Source organism: Sarcophilus harrisii, chromosome 4 (assembly GCF_902635505.1).
Source record: "Sarcophilus harrisii chromosome 4, mSarHar1.11, whole genome shotgun sequence".
Classification (NCBI taxonomy): domain Eukaryota; kingdom Metazoa; phylum Chordata; class Mammalia; order Dasyuromorphia; family Dasyuridae; genus Sarcophilus; species Sarcophilus harrisii.
The window spans coordinates 278,357,357-278,372,831 of NC_045429.1; the positions used below are offsets into that span (position 1 = coordinate 278,357,357).

Here is a 15,475-nt window from a genome sequence, read left to right on the forward strand (position 1 = left end):
ATTTCAACATATTTAAAATGTATTGGACTATCTGCCAGATGGGGAGAGAATGGGAGGAAGGGGAAAATTTGGAACAAAATGTTTTGTAAGGGGTCAATGCTGGAAAAATTACCCATGCATATGCTTTGTAAATAAAAAGATTAAAAAAATCTTTGGTTGATGCTTGGCCTACCATGCCAATAGTTCTTGAATGAATAAGGGTGATTTAAAAAAGTTATTAGAATTAAAAAGCAACACTGTTCTACAGTGGACTTAAAAAAGGTCATGTATATATAGTAGATTTCACTATCTATATATAAAAGCAAGGAAGGGTACGCATCTATATGTGACCAGAGGCTGGTATGGTGTCCCTAAAATATTGCCAACAACAGGAAGACAACAGAAGACGAGTTACACATATTGATCAATCCATTCTTTGTCCTACTAGAATCAAAGGTAAAATTAGCCATATCACCAAACTTCATCAGAGAACTGAAGGGTAAGAAAGGATCTCTGCTATGTAATAGTGCCCTCTGCTGCAGAGCCTATCGATCATCTTTGTAGTATGAGCTAGCTAAGCAGGGCACAAACTCTTTTCACTTACTCAGGTAGGAGAGCTGGGATGCTGGCTAGGGCCTAACTCACAGGTTGTATTTATTGATGAGCATCTCTTAACATTTATAATCTGGTCAAACACTGGTTCCAAGGCCACCTGTGTTTTCCAATAAGGATGATTTACACCAGCCCACATCAAATCCGGCTTCTGTGAGATCCAATGTGAAAGCAAATTGTCAATTGTACTTGTAATTGTTCTCACTCCTAAATGTCTTTTACCCAGGTTTGGGAGTCATATGCCAACTGTGTTAGGGAGCCATATAGACATCACTCATATATGTGATGCACAGGGCCCACAGAATCAGGAAGGGGCTATGAGTTGAACACTGGTAGCAATGAACAAATATTTATTAATATACATTTGAAATGTAACGTGGCCAGTCTGATTAAACCATAACATACATGAAGAGGAATAATGTATATATTGAGGCTGAAAAGTTCAGTTAGGCTCAGTCAGGGAGCTTTAAATACCAAAGAGAAGAATTTTTATTTAGGAGCCATTCGTTTACTGAGGATGTCAGGAGGTAAAAAATTTTGGATGCACAACATTGAGACCAAGAATCCAATTATATGAAATACATAATATACATATAACCATAGAAAAAAATCTAGCAAGTATGTTGGTTCCCATTGACTAATCAAAGACAACTCCACCCTTCCACATGTCAGAAATGTCCATGGGTTTTATAAGCATAACTTGCTTGGCTCTGTGACCCACTGGTTGTCTCCAAGTGTCCAGATGCATGAACTACTGTGGTGGCTCAGACAGGCTCAGGCCAATCCAATGAGGATGGGTTCACTAAGCAGCTGTTTGCTACTCATCATCAGAGTCAAAATATTCCTCAAAGTCCCTAGAGTAAAAAGTGCTTGGGAGCAGGAGGCAGCTAGTTGAAAATAATATTCTTACCAGCTGTGATTAGGGATGGATGGCCTCCTGCTTCTCTGGCTTATCTACACGCACAAATGTACACTGCTTAACTAACAGCCAGATGGTGGACAGCACCTGGAGGCAAAATTAGCTGTTGTTTTTTCCTTTGAACTCCCATATTTTGCCCCAGCAAACAACAATCTGGCTCTGGTTTCCCCTCAAGGCAGTGCTGTATTGGATTATTATTGGGACTGTAGCTCCTCCCTGCCTTTGTATGGTCTATCATCCCTCAGAGGTACACTATGATCTTACCAATTCTTTCCAAACATTAGTGTTGTGCCCCAAGATACAAAGACTGATAGTATAAGGGTATCTAAATGCTAGGCAAGCAGTGAGGAATCCAGCATTGTAGATGAAAGTAGTTCTCAACAGCCCCCAGTAGGTTCTAAAAGCAGAAAGATTATTTGGCTTAATAGGAAGATATTCAGCTTTGGGACTTGGTGCAAAACTCTAACTTCCACAAAAAAGAGATAGAAATATCAGAAACCTCCTTCTAAATTTCTTTCCTTTTTTTTTTTTTTTTTTGTTGTTGTTGTTAAATCAAAAGCCTTTTATTTTCAAAATATATGCATGTACCCTTTGATCCAGCAGTGTTACTACTGGGATTATATCCCAAAGAGATTATAAAGAAGGGAAAGGGACCTGTATGTGCATGAATGTTTGTGGCAGCCCTTTTTGTAGTGGCTAGAAACTGGAAACTGAATGGATGTCCATCAGTTGGAGAATGGCTGAATAAATTGTGGTATATGAAAATTATGGAATATTACTGTTCTGTAAGAAATGACCAACAGGATGATTTCAGAAAGGCCTGGAGAGACTTACACGAACTGATGCTGAGTGAAATGAGCAAGACCAGGAGATCATTATATACTTCAACAACAATACTAGATGATGACCAGTTCTGATGGATCAGGCCATCATCAGCAACGAGATCAACCAAATCATTTCTAATGGAGCAGTAATGAACTGAACTAGCTATACCCAGAAAAAGAACTCTGGGAGATGACTAAAAACCATTACATTGAATTCCCAATACCTATATTTATCCACACCTGCATCTTTGATTTCCTTCACAAGCTAATTGTACAATAATTCAGAGTCTGATTCTTTTTGTACAGCAAAATAATGTTGTGGTCATGTATACTTATTGTGTATCTAAGTTATATTTTAATATATTTAACATCTACTGGTCATCCTGCCATTTAGGGGAGGGGGGGTAAGAGGTGAAAAATTGGAACAAGAGGTTTGGCAATTGTTAATGCTGTAAAGTTACCCATATATATATATCCTGTAAATAAAAGGCTATTAAATTTAAAAAAAAAAAAAAAATATGCATGGACAATTTTTCTACATCGACTCTTGCAAAACCTTGTGTCCCAATCCCCACCCCTCCTTCTCCCAGATGGCAAATAATCCAATATATGTTAAACATAGTAAAAACATGCGTTAAATCCAATATATGCATACATATTTATACAATTATCTTGCTGCACAAGAAAAATCAGATCAAAAAGGGAAAAAAAAAATGAGAAAATAAAATTCAACAAAAAACAACAAAAGGAATAAAAATGTTATGTTGTGATCTACACTCAGTTCCCACAGTCCTCTCTCTGGGTGCAGATGACTTTCTTCATCACAATATCATTGGAACTGGTCTGAATCATCTCATTGTTGAGAAGAGCCACATCCATCAGAATTGATCATCATATAATCTTGCTATTGCTGTGTACAATGTTCTTTTGCTTCCACTTCCACTTCACTTAGCAACAATTCATGTGAGTCTCTCCAGGCCTTTCTGAAATCATCCTGCTGGTCATTTCTTACAAAACAATAGTATTCCATAGCATTCATATACCATAATTTATTCAGCCATTCTCCAACTGATGGGTGGAATCCACTCAGTTTTCAGTTTCTGCCATAAACATTTTTGAACATGTGGGTCCCTTTCCCTCCTTTAAGATCTCTTTGGGACACAAGCCCAGTAGAAACACTGCTGGATCAAAGAGTATGCACAGTTTGATAGCCCTTTGGGCATAGTTCCAAATTGCTTTCCAGAATGTTTGGATCAGTTCACAACTCATCAACAAGGTATTGGGGTCCCAGTTTTCTCATGTCTCCTCTGACATTCATCATATTTCTTGCTGTCATCTTAGCCAATCTGAGAGGTGTGTAATGGTACCTCACATTTCTCTGCTCAATAATGATTTAGAACACCTTTTCATATGACTAGAAATGGTTCCAATTTCTTTATCCCAAAATTGTCTATTCATATCCTTTGACCATTTATCAATTGGAGAATGGCTTGAATTCTTACAAATTTGAGTCAATTCTCTATATATTTTAGTAATGAGGCCTTTAAGAAACTGGAAATTGAGTGAATACCCATTTTCTCTTACTGCTTTCCTGTATGGTAAACTAGATTTCTACACAAAACTAAATACGCATATTATTCCTTCTTTGAGCCAATTTTAATGAGTAAAATTTCATATGCTCCTCTCCCTGCTTCCCCCATTTTCCCCTCCACTATAACTTGAGCCTTTTTTATATCAAATAATTTATCCCATTCTACCTTTCTTTCCCCTCCTTCTAAAGCATTCTTCTCTTTCCTTTACTTTTTTTTTTTTAGATAATCACATTATCATACTAAATTCACACCTCTGCTTTCTATGTATACTCCTCCTAAATGATCAGAAAGATTTTAGGAGATACAAATATAATTTTTTTCCATGTAGGAATATAAACGGTTTAACCTCAGGGAATCCCTGATTTCTCTTTCCTGTTTGTCTTTTTATGATTCTTTTGCATCTTGTATTTTGAAAACTAAGTTTTTCCATCAGCTCTAGTCTTTTCATCAGGAATGCATGAAAGTGCTCTATTTCAGTAAATATCCATTTATCCCCCCGAAGGATAATACTCACTTTTGCTGGGTAGATGATTCTATGTTGTAATCCTTTCGTCCTCCGGAATATCTTATTTCAAGCCTTCTGTAGAAGCTCCAAAATCCTATGTTATCCTGATTGATCATGATATTTGAATTGTTTTTTTCTGGCTGCTTATATAATTTTCTCCTTGATTTGGGAGGTCTGGAATTTAGCTTTAACATTCCTGGGAGTTTTCATTTTCAGTTATCTTTCAGGAGGCTATCAGTGGATTCTTTCTATTTCTATTTCATCTTCTAGTTCTAGAATATCATAGCAGTTTTTCTGAATAATTTTGTTTTCTTTAATTCCTTTATTGTCAGTTTGCTGAAAAGTCTGAAAAGCCACAGATTTAATTGGCCCAAGGCCTGCTCCAGGTTTGAAAATATGGTCTGTGCTGGATCACACTATTCTCTCACCATGGTGCAACATTCCTTTCCTACAAACTTTCTAAGTTTTCTCGGACTAGAAAAATTGTTTCACTTTTGCTTTTTGTGGATTCTGCCATTCTAGAATTTTAGAGTCACCATTTAAAAATATTTGAAAGGGTTTGAAGGAAAGCTCAGGCAAATCTCTGCCATTACTCTACTTTCTTGTCTCCACCTCTGAATTAAATGTTTTTCCAAATATTTTACAAGAAATTATCTTATATACACAGAGAGGAAGAGTTCTTGATCAATGGATAAAGAGGATCATAAAAAGTAAAATGACAATTTTTATTATATAAAAATTTTAAGTTTTTGTACAAACAAAACCAATGGAGTTAAAATTAGAAGAGAAAATTTAATGGGGGAAAAATCTGTAAGAAGTTTCTCTGATAAAGGTTTCATTTGTAAGCTTTATAGAGCATTGATTAAAAATTTTAAGAATAAGCCAATTGACAAATGATCAAAAGATATGAACAGTCAGTCAAGAAACATTTATTAAGTGTCTAAGTGTCAAGTACTATGCTAAGCTCTGGGGATATAAAGGCAAACAAAAGAAAATAGTGCCTAATCTCAAAAATCTCATACTCTAATAAGATAAACAACTATGTACAAACAAGACAGATATAGGATAAACTGGAGGTAACCACTGGAGGGAAGGCACTAGCATTAGGGGGACCAGGGAAGATTTTTTCAAAAAAGTTGGATTTTACCTGGAACTTGAATCCAGAGAAGCCAGTAATTAGAGATCGGGAGGAAGAAAACTCCAAGTATGGGGAGCACCACGTGAAGATGAACAGAATAAAGAAATGGATGCCTGGGGTGAGAATTTCACGGAGGTGGAGAGGAGCAAGATATAAGTAGATTAGAAGAGTATGAATGTGCCAAGTTATATAGAGCTTTGAATGCCAAATAGAATTTTGGATTACAGTTATAGTGTATAGCTTTCCTGGGTCAATGAACATATACAGTTACTAACTTTTGGGGATCCTTAAGAGGGAATACTGGGAAGACTTCAATGAAATGATGCAGAGTGAAGTGAATAGAACCAGAACAATCTATATTAAAATAATTATTTTATAAAGACCATCAACTTTGAGAGACTTAGGAATTCTGACTAATGAAATGAACCACCATGATTCTAGAGGACATGATTCCAGAAGGATTATCTATTGGCTAAACAGACAGCAGGTGACAGAGTCTATGATATGGTTAGTGGTAGAGTGGGAAAAGCCATGAATTTTTAATTAAGAGGACCTGGTTTTTATTCCAGTTCTACAACTTAAAACTTGTACAATTTTGGTCAAGTGACTTAACTTTTCTGGGCATCACCTTCCTCATATGTAAAATGAAAAGACTGGACTATGTGACCTTCCAGGTCTAAATCTATGATCCTGTAATACATCAACATAATTCACTAAGTGTCTTGAAGAAGAGATCAATAATAATAACATTTTAATTCCTGATTCCCCCCTAACTCTAAAAGGCAAATGTACATGTACGGTTGGGAACATAGTTGACTTTTTTTGGACTGGATCCTACAATGGTCAACAGTATCTTACCTTGGACAACAGCCTGTGGAAATTAGAGACACAAGTCAAAGTTCTTCATCTACTTACTCAATACATACATCTTTCTATGTATACGAGGATATAGGAGAGATACAAAAATATAAGACATAGATCAAATTACAGACTTGAGTTCTATCAGAGATTTTAGAGGTCATCAAGTTCAACTTCACTACTTTTCAAATAAGGAAACTGAGACAGAGAGGGTTTAGGTACTTACTAAGTATTTGCTGAATTGAGCTAAATTGATAGTTGTCCTATCATCAAAAGATGAAACAGTATAGGTTCTAGGTCTAGGCTGGGAACAATATACATAGAGAGGAAGAATGAGAAAAATCAAATAGGAGATGAGCAGAACAAGAAGCTATTCTGAGGATCACTCTGGATTCTTTATTGCTTCACCCTACACAATCAGCTGACAGGTCTGGCTGGTTCCACATTCACCGTCTTTTTTTCTACTCAGAAAGCTCCTACTCTAGTTGGGGATTGTATTGTCCCTTGTCTGGACTACTGCAATACCTGCCTCATTGGCTTCCCTACCTAAAGGTCTATCTCCACACAGCTGACAAACTAATATTCTTACATTATAGTCCTGACCAAGTTATTTTCTCGTAATAGTAATCCATTACTTCAATCAAATAAAATATAAACACTTTCAGCTGGCATCTTACAACCTGGTTCCAATCTACCTTTTCAACCTTTACTCTATGAGCCACCCTAACTGGATTTTTTTTCTGCTCTTCAAATGACATCCCATATCCTGCTTCCAGAACTTTGGACACATTTTGGTTTCCTTTTTCTGTACACATCCTCTCCACTGCCTCACTAGGAACAACTAGCTTCCTGTAAAGCTCAGCTCAGCTCAGTTCCTACATAAGGCTTTTCCTGAATTTCCCCAGCTGTTTCTGCAGTGCAGAAATTACCTCTGTGTGTGATTGTGTATGTGTGTGTATATGTACAGATAGACAAAAAGTTCACTGAATAATACCTATAAGTTATGAAAAGGGACACATCATTCAGCTTGTCTACCACATAATGCATTCAAATTTCATCTCCAATATCTTTAAGTACAAATAATTAAATCCTAGGAAAAGCATAACTTCATAACTTAAAAAACAGAAATGTTTGTGGGAGAGCTAGTGGAGTATCAGATAGTACAAATAAGTTTCATCAGATTTTTTTCCTACTTAATATCTAGCTGATGTCTTTCCATGGCTCTAAGATGTATTGTGCCTACAGCACAAGGAAGGCAATAGGAAGAAAAAAGAAATAATTTTACATCAAGGTACATTGTTGGGAGTAGGGGAACAGCCTGTGTAAAGGCAGAGAACATGAGGGAAATGAGGTAAAAAAAACACAAAGGAGATGTTAAAGTTAGGCTTCCCTTATTTTAAAATGTTGTTTAAAGGTATCCCTGCTCCCTATTCTTCTTCTTCAAAATACGTAACTCAAAAGGGAGGAGGAGCTTTTGACAACTGTTAACAGATTGGATCTGGGTTTTCTCATTAACAAAATGGTACCCTAATACTTCACAGAATGTTTATGAGAACCAAATGATATAATGTTAATTATAACTTTAAGTGTTTTACCAGACAGTTTTTCCTCTACATATATGTAGATATAGATTGTTAAAATAGATGAAAATTGCATTAATGACTATCATTTGCATTTGAGAGAATCCCAAACAGAAATGCATCTATTTGTCACTAATCAATAAATTCATATATTTGTATGTAATAAATAAATTTGTACAATGTATAAACTTGACATGAAGCATATCATTAAATACAAAAAAGGACAGGAAATGGTATATCTGTGCCTGCATTTGTGTGTATGCATGCATTTAAGAAAAGTTCAACTGTAAATCTAACCAGTTAACAATAGAAGAATAGAACTATTCCAGCCTTCAACTCTTGTGGGGAAAAGTCAGATTATATACAGTTTAGAAGTGGAGATTATGTCTTTGATATTTATGGTATGCCTACACTGAGAAGCACTTTAATAAAAGTTTGTCGAATGAATAAAGCTAACCATTTCCCCAGGTTTGACATGTTATAAAAACACTGAATGTGCTGTAGTGAGGGAACAGGTTCCTTATATCTCATGCATTCAGAAGCCTCCCTGCTTTCTCCTTACCTTTCCTTTCATTAATGAGAATTTCTCGTCGCTCTTTCATTTCAGAGCTTAGTTTCTCAACCATCTTGTTGATGCAGTTGTCTAGCACTAGGGAGCGAGTTTTAGATTCGATATCCTGTCGACAGATGGGGCATTCCACTTTTCGCTTCATCCATTCATTGATACAGTAGGAGCAAAAACTGTGGGCACAGTTCAAGGTGACAGCCTAAAAAAGATGAGGAGAAATGTATTAAGGATCTCACTCTTGGATGCTTTTTTAATGGCAAAAAGAACAAAATGATGAGTAAACTTTTAAATTAAATCAGAATGTGATCCACAACGATCTATTAAATAGTTACTGTCTAGCCAGTTCAGTCTGGGTTTTCTAGGAAGCTAAGAATCAGTCCCAGGGTTATGTTCAAATACCATCTTGAACCATTTTCTTTTTTTCTTTTCTGTGGCTGGTCAGAGCATTTATTATGATTAAAGAAACAAATTCACAATTAGGGCAATAGACTTTATAAAGCAACAATCACCAAAACTATTTGGTACTGGCTAAGAAATAACAGTAGCTGATCAGTGGAATCAGTTAGGTTCACAAGACACAATAGTCAATGGCCAGACAAAGACCTCAGCTTTTGGGATAAAAACTCATTATTTGACAAAAACTGCTGGGAAAATTGCAAAACAGTATGGCAGAAACGAAGCATTGACAAATTCTGGATTCAGGATTTGAGGGACAGTAAAAAGCCAAGTGGGCAGCGAGATAGTACAGTAAGTGAAGCACTGGGCCTAGAGTCAGGAAGACTGATTTTTCTAACCTCATTAGCCTCAGACCCTCACTAGTTGTATCAACCTGGGCAAGTCACTTTACCCTGTTTGCCTCAGCTTCTTCATCTGTAAAATGAACTGGAGAAAGAAATGGCAAACACTCCAGTATCTCTGTTAAGAAAACCTCCAAATGGGGGATGTGGGAAAACTGGGACATTGATGCATTGTTGGTGGAGTTGTGAACGAATCCAACCATTTTGGAGAGTAGTTTGGAACTATGCTCAAAAAGTTATCAAACTGTGCATACCCTTTGATCCAGCAGTGTTACTACTGGGATTATATCCCAAAGAGATTATAAAGAAGGGAAAGGGACCTGTATGTGCACGAATGTTTGTGGCAGCCCTTTTTGTAGTGGCTAGAAACTGGAAACTGAATGGATGTCCATCAGTTGGAGAATGGCTGAATAAATTGTGGTATATGAAAATTATGGAATATTACTGTTCTGTAAGAAATGACCAACAGGATGATTTCAGAAAGGCCTGGAGAGACTTACACGAACTGATGCTGAGTGAAATGAGCAGGACCAGGAGATCATTATATACTTCAACAACAATACTAGATGATGACCAGTTCTGATGGATCAGGCCATCCTCAGCAATGAGATCAACCAAATCATTTCTAATGGAGCAGTAATGAACTGAACTAGCTATACCCAGAAAAAGAACTCTGGGAGATGACTAAAACCATTACATTGAATTCCAATCCCTATATTTATGCACACATGCATTTTTGATTTCCTTCACAAGCTAATTGTACAATAATTCAGAGTCTGATTCTTTTTGTACAGCAAAATAACGTTTTGGTCATGTATACTTATTGTGTATCTAAGTTATATTTTAATATATTTAACATCTACTGGTCATCCTGCCATTTAGGGGAGGGGGGGGGAGGTAAGAGGTGAAAAATTGGAACAAGAGGTTTGGCAATTGTTAATGCTGTAAAGTTACCCATGTATATATCCTGTAAATAAAAGGCTATTAAATTAAAAAAAAAAAAAAAAAAAAGAAAACCTCCAAATGGAGTTACAAAGAATGAGACACAACTAATCAGTAACTTGATTAAAGGCATAAATGGCATGCTCATCACATTTTCAGATGACAAAAAATTAAAGGGAGTGACTAATAACAGGATGTTAAAAGAAATCAAAAGGCTAGAGTATTAGGCTGAATATAAATAAAATGAAATTCAATAGGAATAAGTGTAACGTTTTACTTCTTAGGTATAAGAAAACCAATTTCATTATTGGAAAATGAAAGGCATGGGTGAACAGTGGCTGTTCTAATGAAGGTTTTGGTAGTTTTAGTGAGCTACAAACTCATGCGTCAACAGTGTGATGTGAAAGTCAAAAATTTAATGCAATCTTACGCTGTACTGGAGAGGCATACCCCAAAAATGTAAAAGATAGTAAAAGAAAAAAATCCATATGCACACAAAGCAGTTTTTTTGTTACAGCAAAGAAGTGAAAAGTTAAAGAGAATGAACATCAGTTGGGGAATGGTTGAATAATTATCATGTATGAAAGTAAAGAGTTACAAGTGCACCATAAGCAATGACAAAAGGAGGGTGTTTGGATTAACTTGAGAAGATTTATATAAACTGAGCAGGTATAAGAAAATACTTAGAAAGACAAAGGACTTTGAAATACTTAAGAAGTTTGAAAAATGCAAAAACCAACTATGATTCCACAGGTGATGAAGTATACTACCCACTTCCTAACAAAAAAGATTCATGGGGCATAATGAGGCAAACATTTTTGGACATGGCCAATGTGACACTTTTTTTTGCCTGGCTATACATATTTATTACAATTTTTTTTTTTTTTTTAATTTGAAGAGGGTGGTAGGTGAGAGAAGAGATAAAATAGCAATAGGAGGGTCCGAAAAAATGAAATCAGGATAATTTTGAAGATCATATGTCAAAATTATTACATACTTGGAAGGAAAAGCAAAATGTAAATGTTTTTACAATTTCATATACAATCTCATTCTTTTATTATACTTTGCATACATAAATGCTCACTTTATTTTGGTGTTTTTTACATTAACAAATTAAAATAAACATAAAACAAAATGTGTAATAGCCCAGATAAGGTTCTACCAGTGGATAGGGTGGGAAGGTGAAGAGTCCCTGTACCTTGTTATTACCTCAATGAAGTGTTCAGAGCAAATGATGCATTGAAGCTCATTTTCTAGCACATCATTCATTTGATTTAGAACCTCTTCCTTCTGTGCTCTCACTTTCTCTTTCTCTTCCTGCAAAGATAGACAATCCTATTTATCACCAGAAGCACTACTGATTGGTCACCAGTTAAAAGAAAGAATTAAACAGAATGATTCAAATGGAACAACCCAAACCAAATAAATGTAGGTCTTCCTTGAGTTCTGTTTTTAAAAAATTCTTTGATTTCTCCCCCCACCCTTTTAAAATAAAACTTTTTTTATTTTTTAACATTGGAGATGTTTAGAATTTGTGAAAAAATTGTGAGACTTGTTCCAGAACAATGATGAAACACATTACCAGAAATAAGTCATTAAAAAGCTACTATCTAAGGGTACCCACTTTGCCAAGAACACTGCAACTAGAACATATTAGGCCTGGGGTCTATTCCAACTTCTATCACTTAGGAGTGTGTCATCATCCCTATATATCAGTTATCTCACCCATTAGCTTAAAATAATGTTTATACACATTTACCTAAAAAAAGATTTGAGCAAACTGTATTTAACAAAAATTTATTGGGAGTCCTGATAGATTTAAAGGGAAATCCTAGCAAACTTTTAAAGAACAATTAGTGTCAATAATATAAAAACTATTCTCAAAAAACTAAGAAAGTAAGCTACTGGATTCCCTTAATAAGACAAATGTAAAATATAGCAAATATCTAAACTAAGGAAAGAAAAAGCATAAAACTAAAGATCAATATTATTAATGAATACCAACTGAAGTTTTAAATAAATTCCTGTTAAAAAGATTATAATGATATAATCCCATTGTATATACAAGAAATGCAAGAATGGTTCACTATTAGGAAAATAATCAACATAATTAGTTCTACTAATACAAAAAACATCCAAAACCATATGGTTTTCTCAAAAGATGTGGGGGAAGTTTTTGAGAAAGTACAACACCCATTTACATTAAAAAGCCTTTAAAATTTAAGCACATAGGGATCTTTTAAGAAATATTATAAAAAGTACCTACATAAAGAAGCAAGCATCATACATAATACAATGGGAGTACACTAGAATCTTTCACAATAAATATGAAAGTATATCAAGGATACCCACTCTGATTATTTGATATAATTCTGGAAATGTTAGCAATAAAAATAAGACAAGAGATGGAAATTAAAGACATTAAAGATAGGTAAAGAGTTTGCTGATGACACTATGGTTTATTTAGAATAGCTTTAACAAAAGTTTTACAGGCTACAATATAAACACTTCACAATCGACAGTATTTCTATATAATTAATAAATCACAAGAGCAATAATGGAAAAGGAAATTCTATTCCAAAAAATTAAAATTCATAAAATACTTGGAGATCAATCTAACAAACTATTCACATAGATTCAATTACAAAGTGGTTCTTAAAATAATTCTGAAAAACAGTAAGTTAGGAACTATACCGATACCCAAAGGGCTATAAAACTATGCATATCTTTTGAATAACAGTGCCATTACTGGATCTATACCCCAAGGAAATCATAGAGAGAAAAAAACCCACATGTGCAAAAATATTTGTGGCAGCTCTTTTTTTGGTGTCAAAGAATTGGAAACTGAGTAGATAGATGCCTGTCAATTGGGAAGTAGCTGAATAAGTTAAGGTATATGAAAGAAATGGAGTATTATTGTTCTATAAGAAATGATGAACAAGCTGATTTTAGTAAGGCCTAGAAAGATGAACTGATTCTGAGCAAAACAAGCAGAACCAAGAATGTGTTATATACAGCAACAGCAAAATTGTGCAATGATCAACTAAAAAAAACTTGGCTCTTCTCAGTGCTTCAGTGATCCAAGGCAGTCCCAATAAACTTTGATAGAAAAATTCCATCTGCATCGAGAAAGAGAACTATGGAGATTGAATGTAAACCAAGACATGCTACATTTCACTTTTTTTCTCCTCATGGTTTTTTCCTTTTGTTCTGGTTTTTCTCTACCAACATGATTCATGAAGAAATGTATATTTAAAAAGTTAATATACATATATAACCAGAAAAAAAAAAGGATAAGAATTTTTAAAAAAATTTATGAATAGGGATAAGGAAGAAAATCTGGAACTCAAAAAATTTAAAAACAACTGTTAAAAAATTGGTTTTGAATGTAACTGGGAAAAATATTAAATAACTTGAAGAATATTTAACACTTAAGGCTGGACCATACCATATCATAAAAATGATACACAGCCCAAATTAATTTGCCATTTTAATGCAAAGTCAATTAAACTTTCAAGAATGAATACCAAGAACTTTGCAGAACTTGATAAAATAAAATCCATATGGAGTGAACACTGTTCTTCTAGAGCTCAAACGATATTTTATGTAGTAGCACTCCTCAAAACCACCTGTTATATTAATTTAAAAAGAGGTAAAACACTGGAACAGACTACACAAAGGAGAATCAGAAACAGTAGAAATCAAACTAGTTTTTGATAAACTGAAAAACAAGTTATGAAGGAAAAGAACATTCTATTGGATAAAAAAAACTTCCAAGAAAATTGGAAAGCTGTTTGATGTAATGTAGGCTTACAACAATACCTTACACTATATTCCATAATACATTCTAAATGGATGTGGCCTTAATATTAAAGATCATACTAATAAAAAAATCAAATTATTAAAAAATTTGTAAGAGAAACATCACATACCTCTTACAGTTATGAGCAGAAGTTATATTCTTAATTAAGCAAGTAACAGAAACAATTAAAGAAGATAAAACAGATAACTTTGATTATATGAAACTGAAAAGCTTTTGCACAAACAAACTGAATATGTCTAGGATAAGAAGGGAAGTAGTTGGATGAGAAAAACTTTTTTTTTTCCATCAAATTTCTCTAGATCCAAAATATAGAAACAAATAACAGATATATACCCATTTATTTATATGTACATAGATATTTATTTATAAGACCAAAGGAAATAAAGGATATGAACAGTTCTCAAAAAAAAAAAAAAAATGCCAACTACTGACAGTCAGATGAAAGAAGGCTCCATTATCATTAATAACAAGAGAAATGCAAAATTAAAACAACATGGTTTTACTTCATACCCTGCAAATTACCAAACATAACAAAAAAAAGGGGATAATCAATGTAGGAGGGATTGTGGGAAAAGATTCCTATAAGTGAACTGTTAATGGAGCTATGAATCAACGCAAACATTCTGAAAAGTAATTAAGAATTATGCAAATAAAGTGACAATATATGCACATTGAATGGCGAATGGCTAAACAAATTGGGGATTATGAATATAATGAATGTTTTAAGAAATGTTGAATATGACAAATACAGAAAAATATGGAAAGACTTATTCCACAGGTCTACAAAAATTAATGCTTCAAAATAACAAAGGATACACACAGTTCAAAAAGAAGAGATAGAAGAAAACATCCCACCACTTTGCAGAGATGATAAAAGTCAAAAGTGTTTTACAATGCATATATACATGTAATTTCTCAAAGTATTGGTCAATTATGCTGATTTTCTTCTCTTTTTCATATTAAAATATTATTTGTTCCATGGGATGACTCTCTGGGAACAGGAAGAGAATTACTAGGGGAAATTATGATGGTATTTAAAAAAAAAAAATCAATAAAAATGTATTTAAAATAATTACAATGAAGCATATGTTTTCAGATATATATATGCCAATGGGTTGCTGCATTTTATTTGTTACAATGGTTAAGTTTTATTGGGGCAAGTAATTTAACCAAAATACTGGCCTTGTAAAGTCAGCTATGAAAGTAAAACCCCTTCCTAGGACCCATCAGGAAGAAGGCATTACGCCCCACCATCAACGCCCAAAGCCGATATTCTACTTAAACTACTTCCTGCATCAAAAATTGTATTTATTTTTATCGCAAAATTCAATTTATATA

The 15,475-nt window shown here is 34.3% G+C and overlaps 1 protein-coding gene across 12 annotated transcripts in view; it reads right to left on the bottom strand.

The window, feature by feature from the left end:
- CMTR1 (cap methyltransferase 1) overlaps window positions 1-15,475 on the bottom strand; it is a 175,434-nt gene that overhangs the window by 101,184 nt on the left and 58,775 nt on the right. For 11 of the 12 annotated variants that reach the window (XR_004233705.1, XR_004233707.1, XR_004233706.1 and 8 more), the window contains 2 exons: window positions 11,524-11,631; window positions 8,570-8,774 (listed from right to left, as the gene is read on the bottom strand). Coding sequence is in view for 9 of the 12 variants with exons in the window: in XM_031964931.1 (XP_031820791.1) it covers window positions 8,570-8,774; window positions 11,524-11,631 (313 nt within the window). In the remaining 3 variants the exon portion in view is untranslated. Of the gene's footprint in view, window positions 1-8,569; window positions 8,775-11,512; window positions 11,632-15,475 lie in introns of those variants that run through there. The other variant, XM_031964937.1, reaches the window with a different exon arrangement.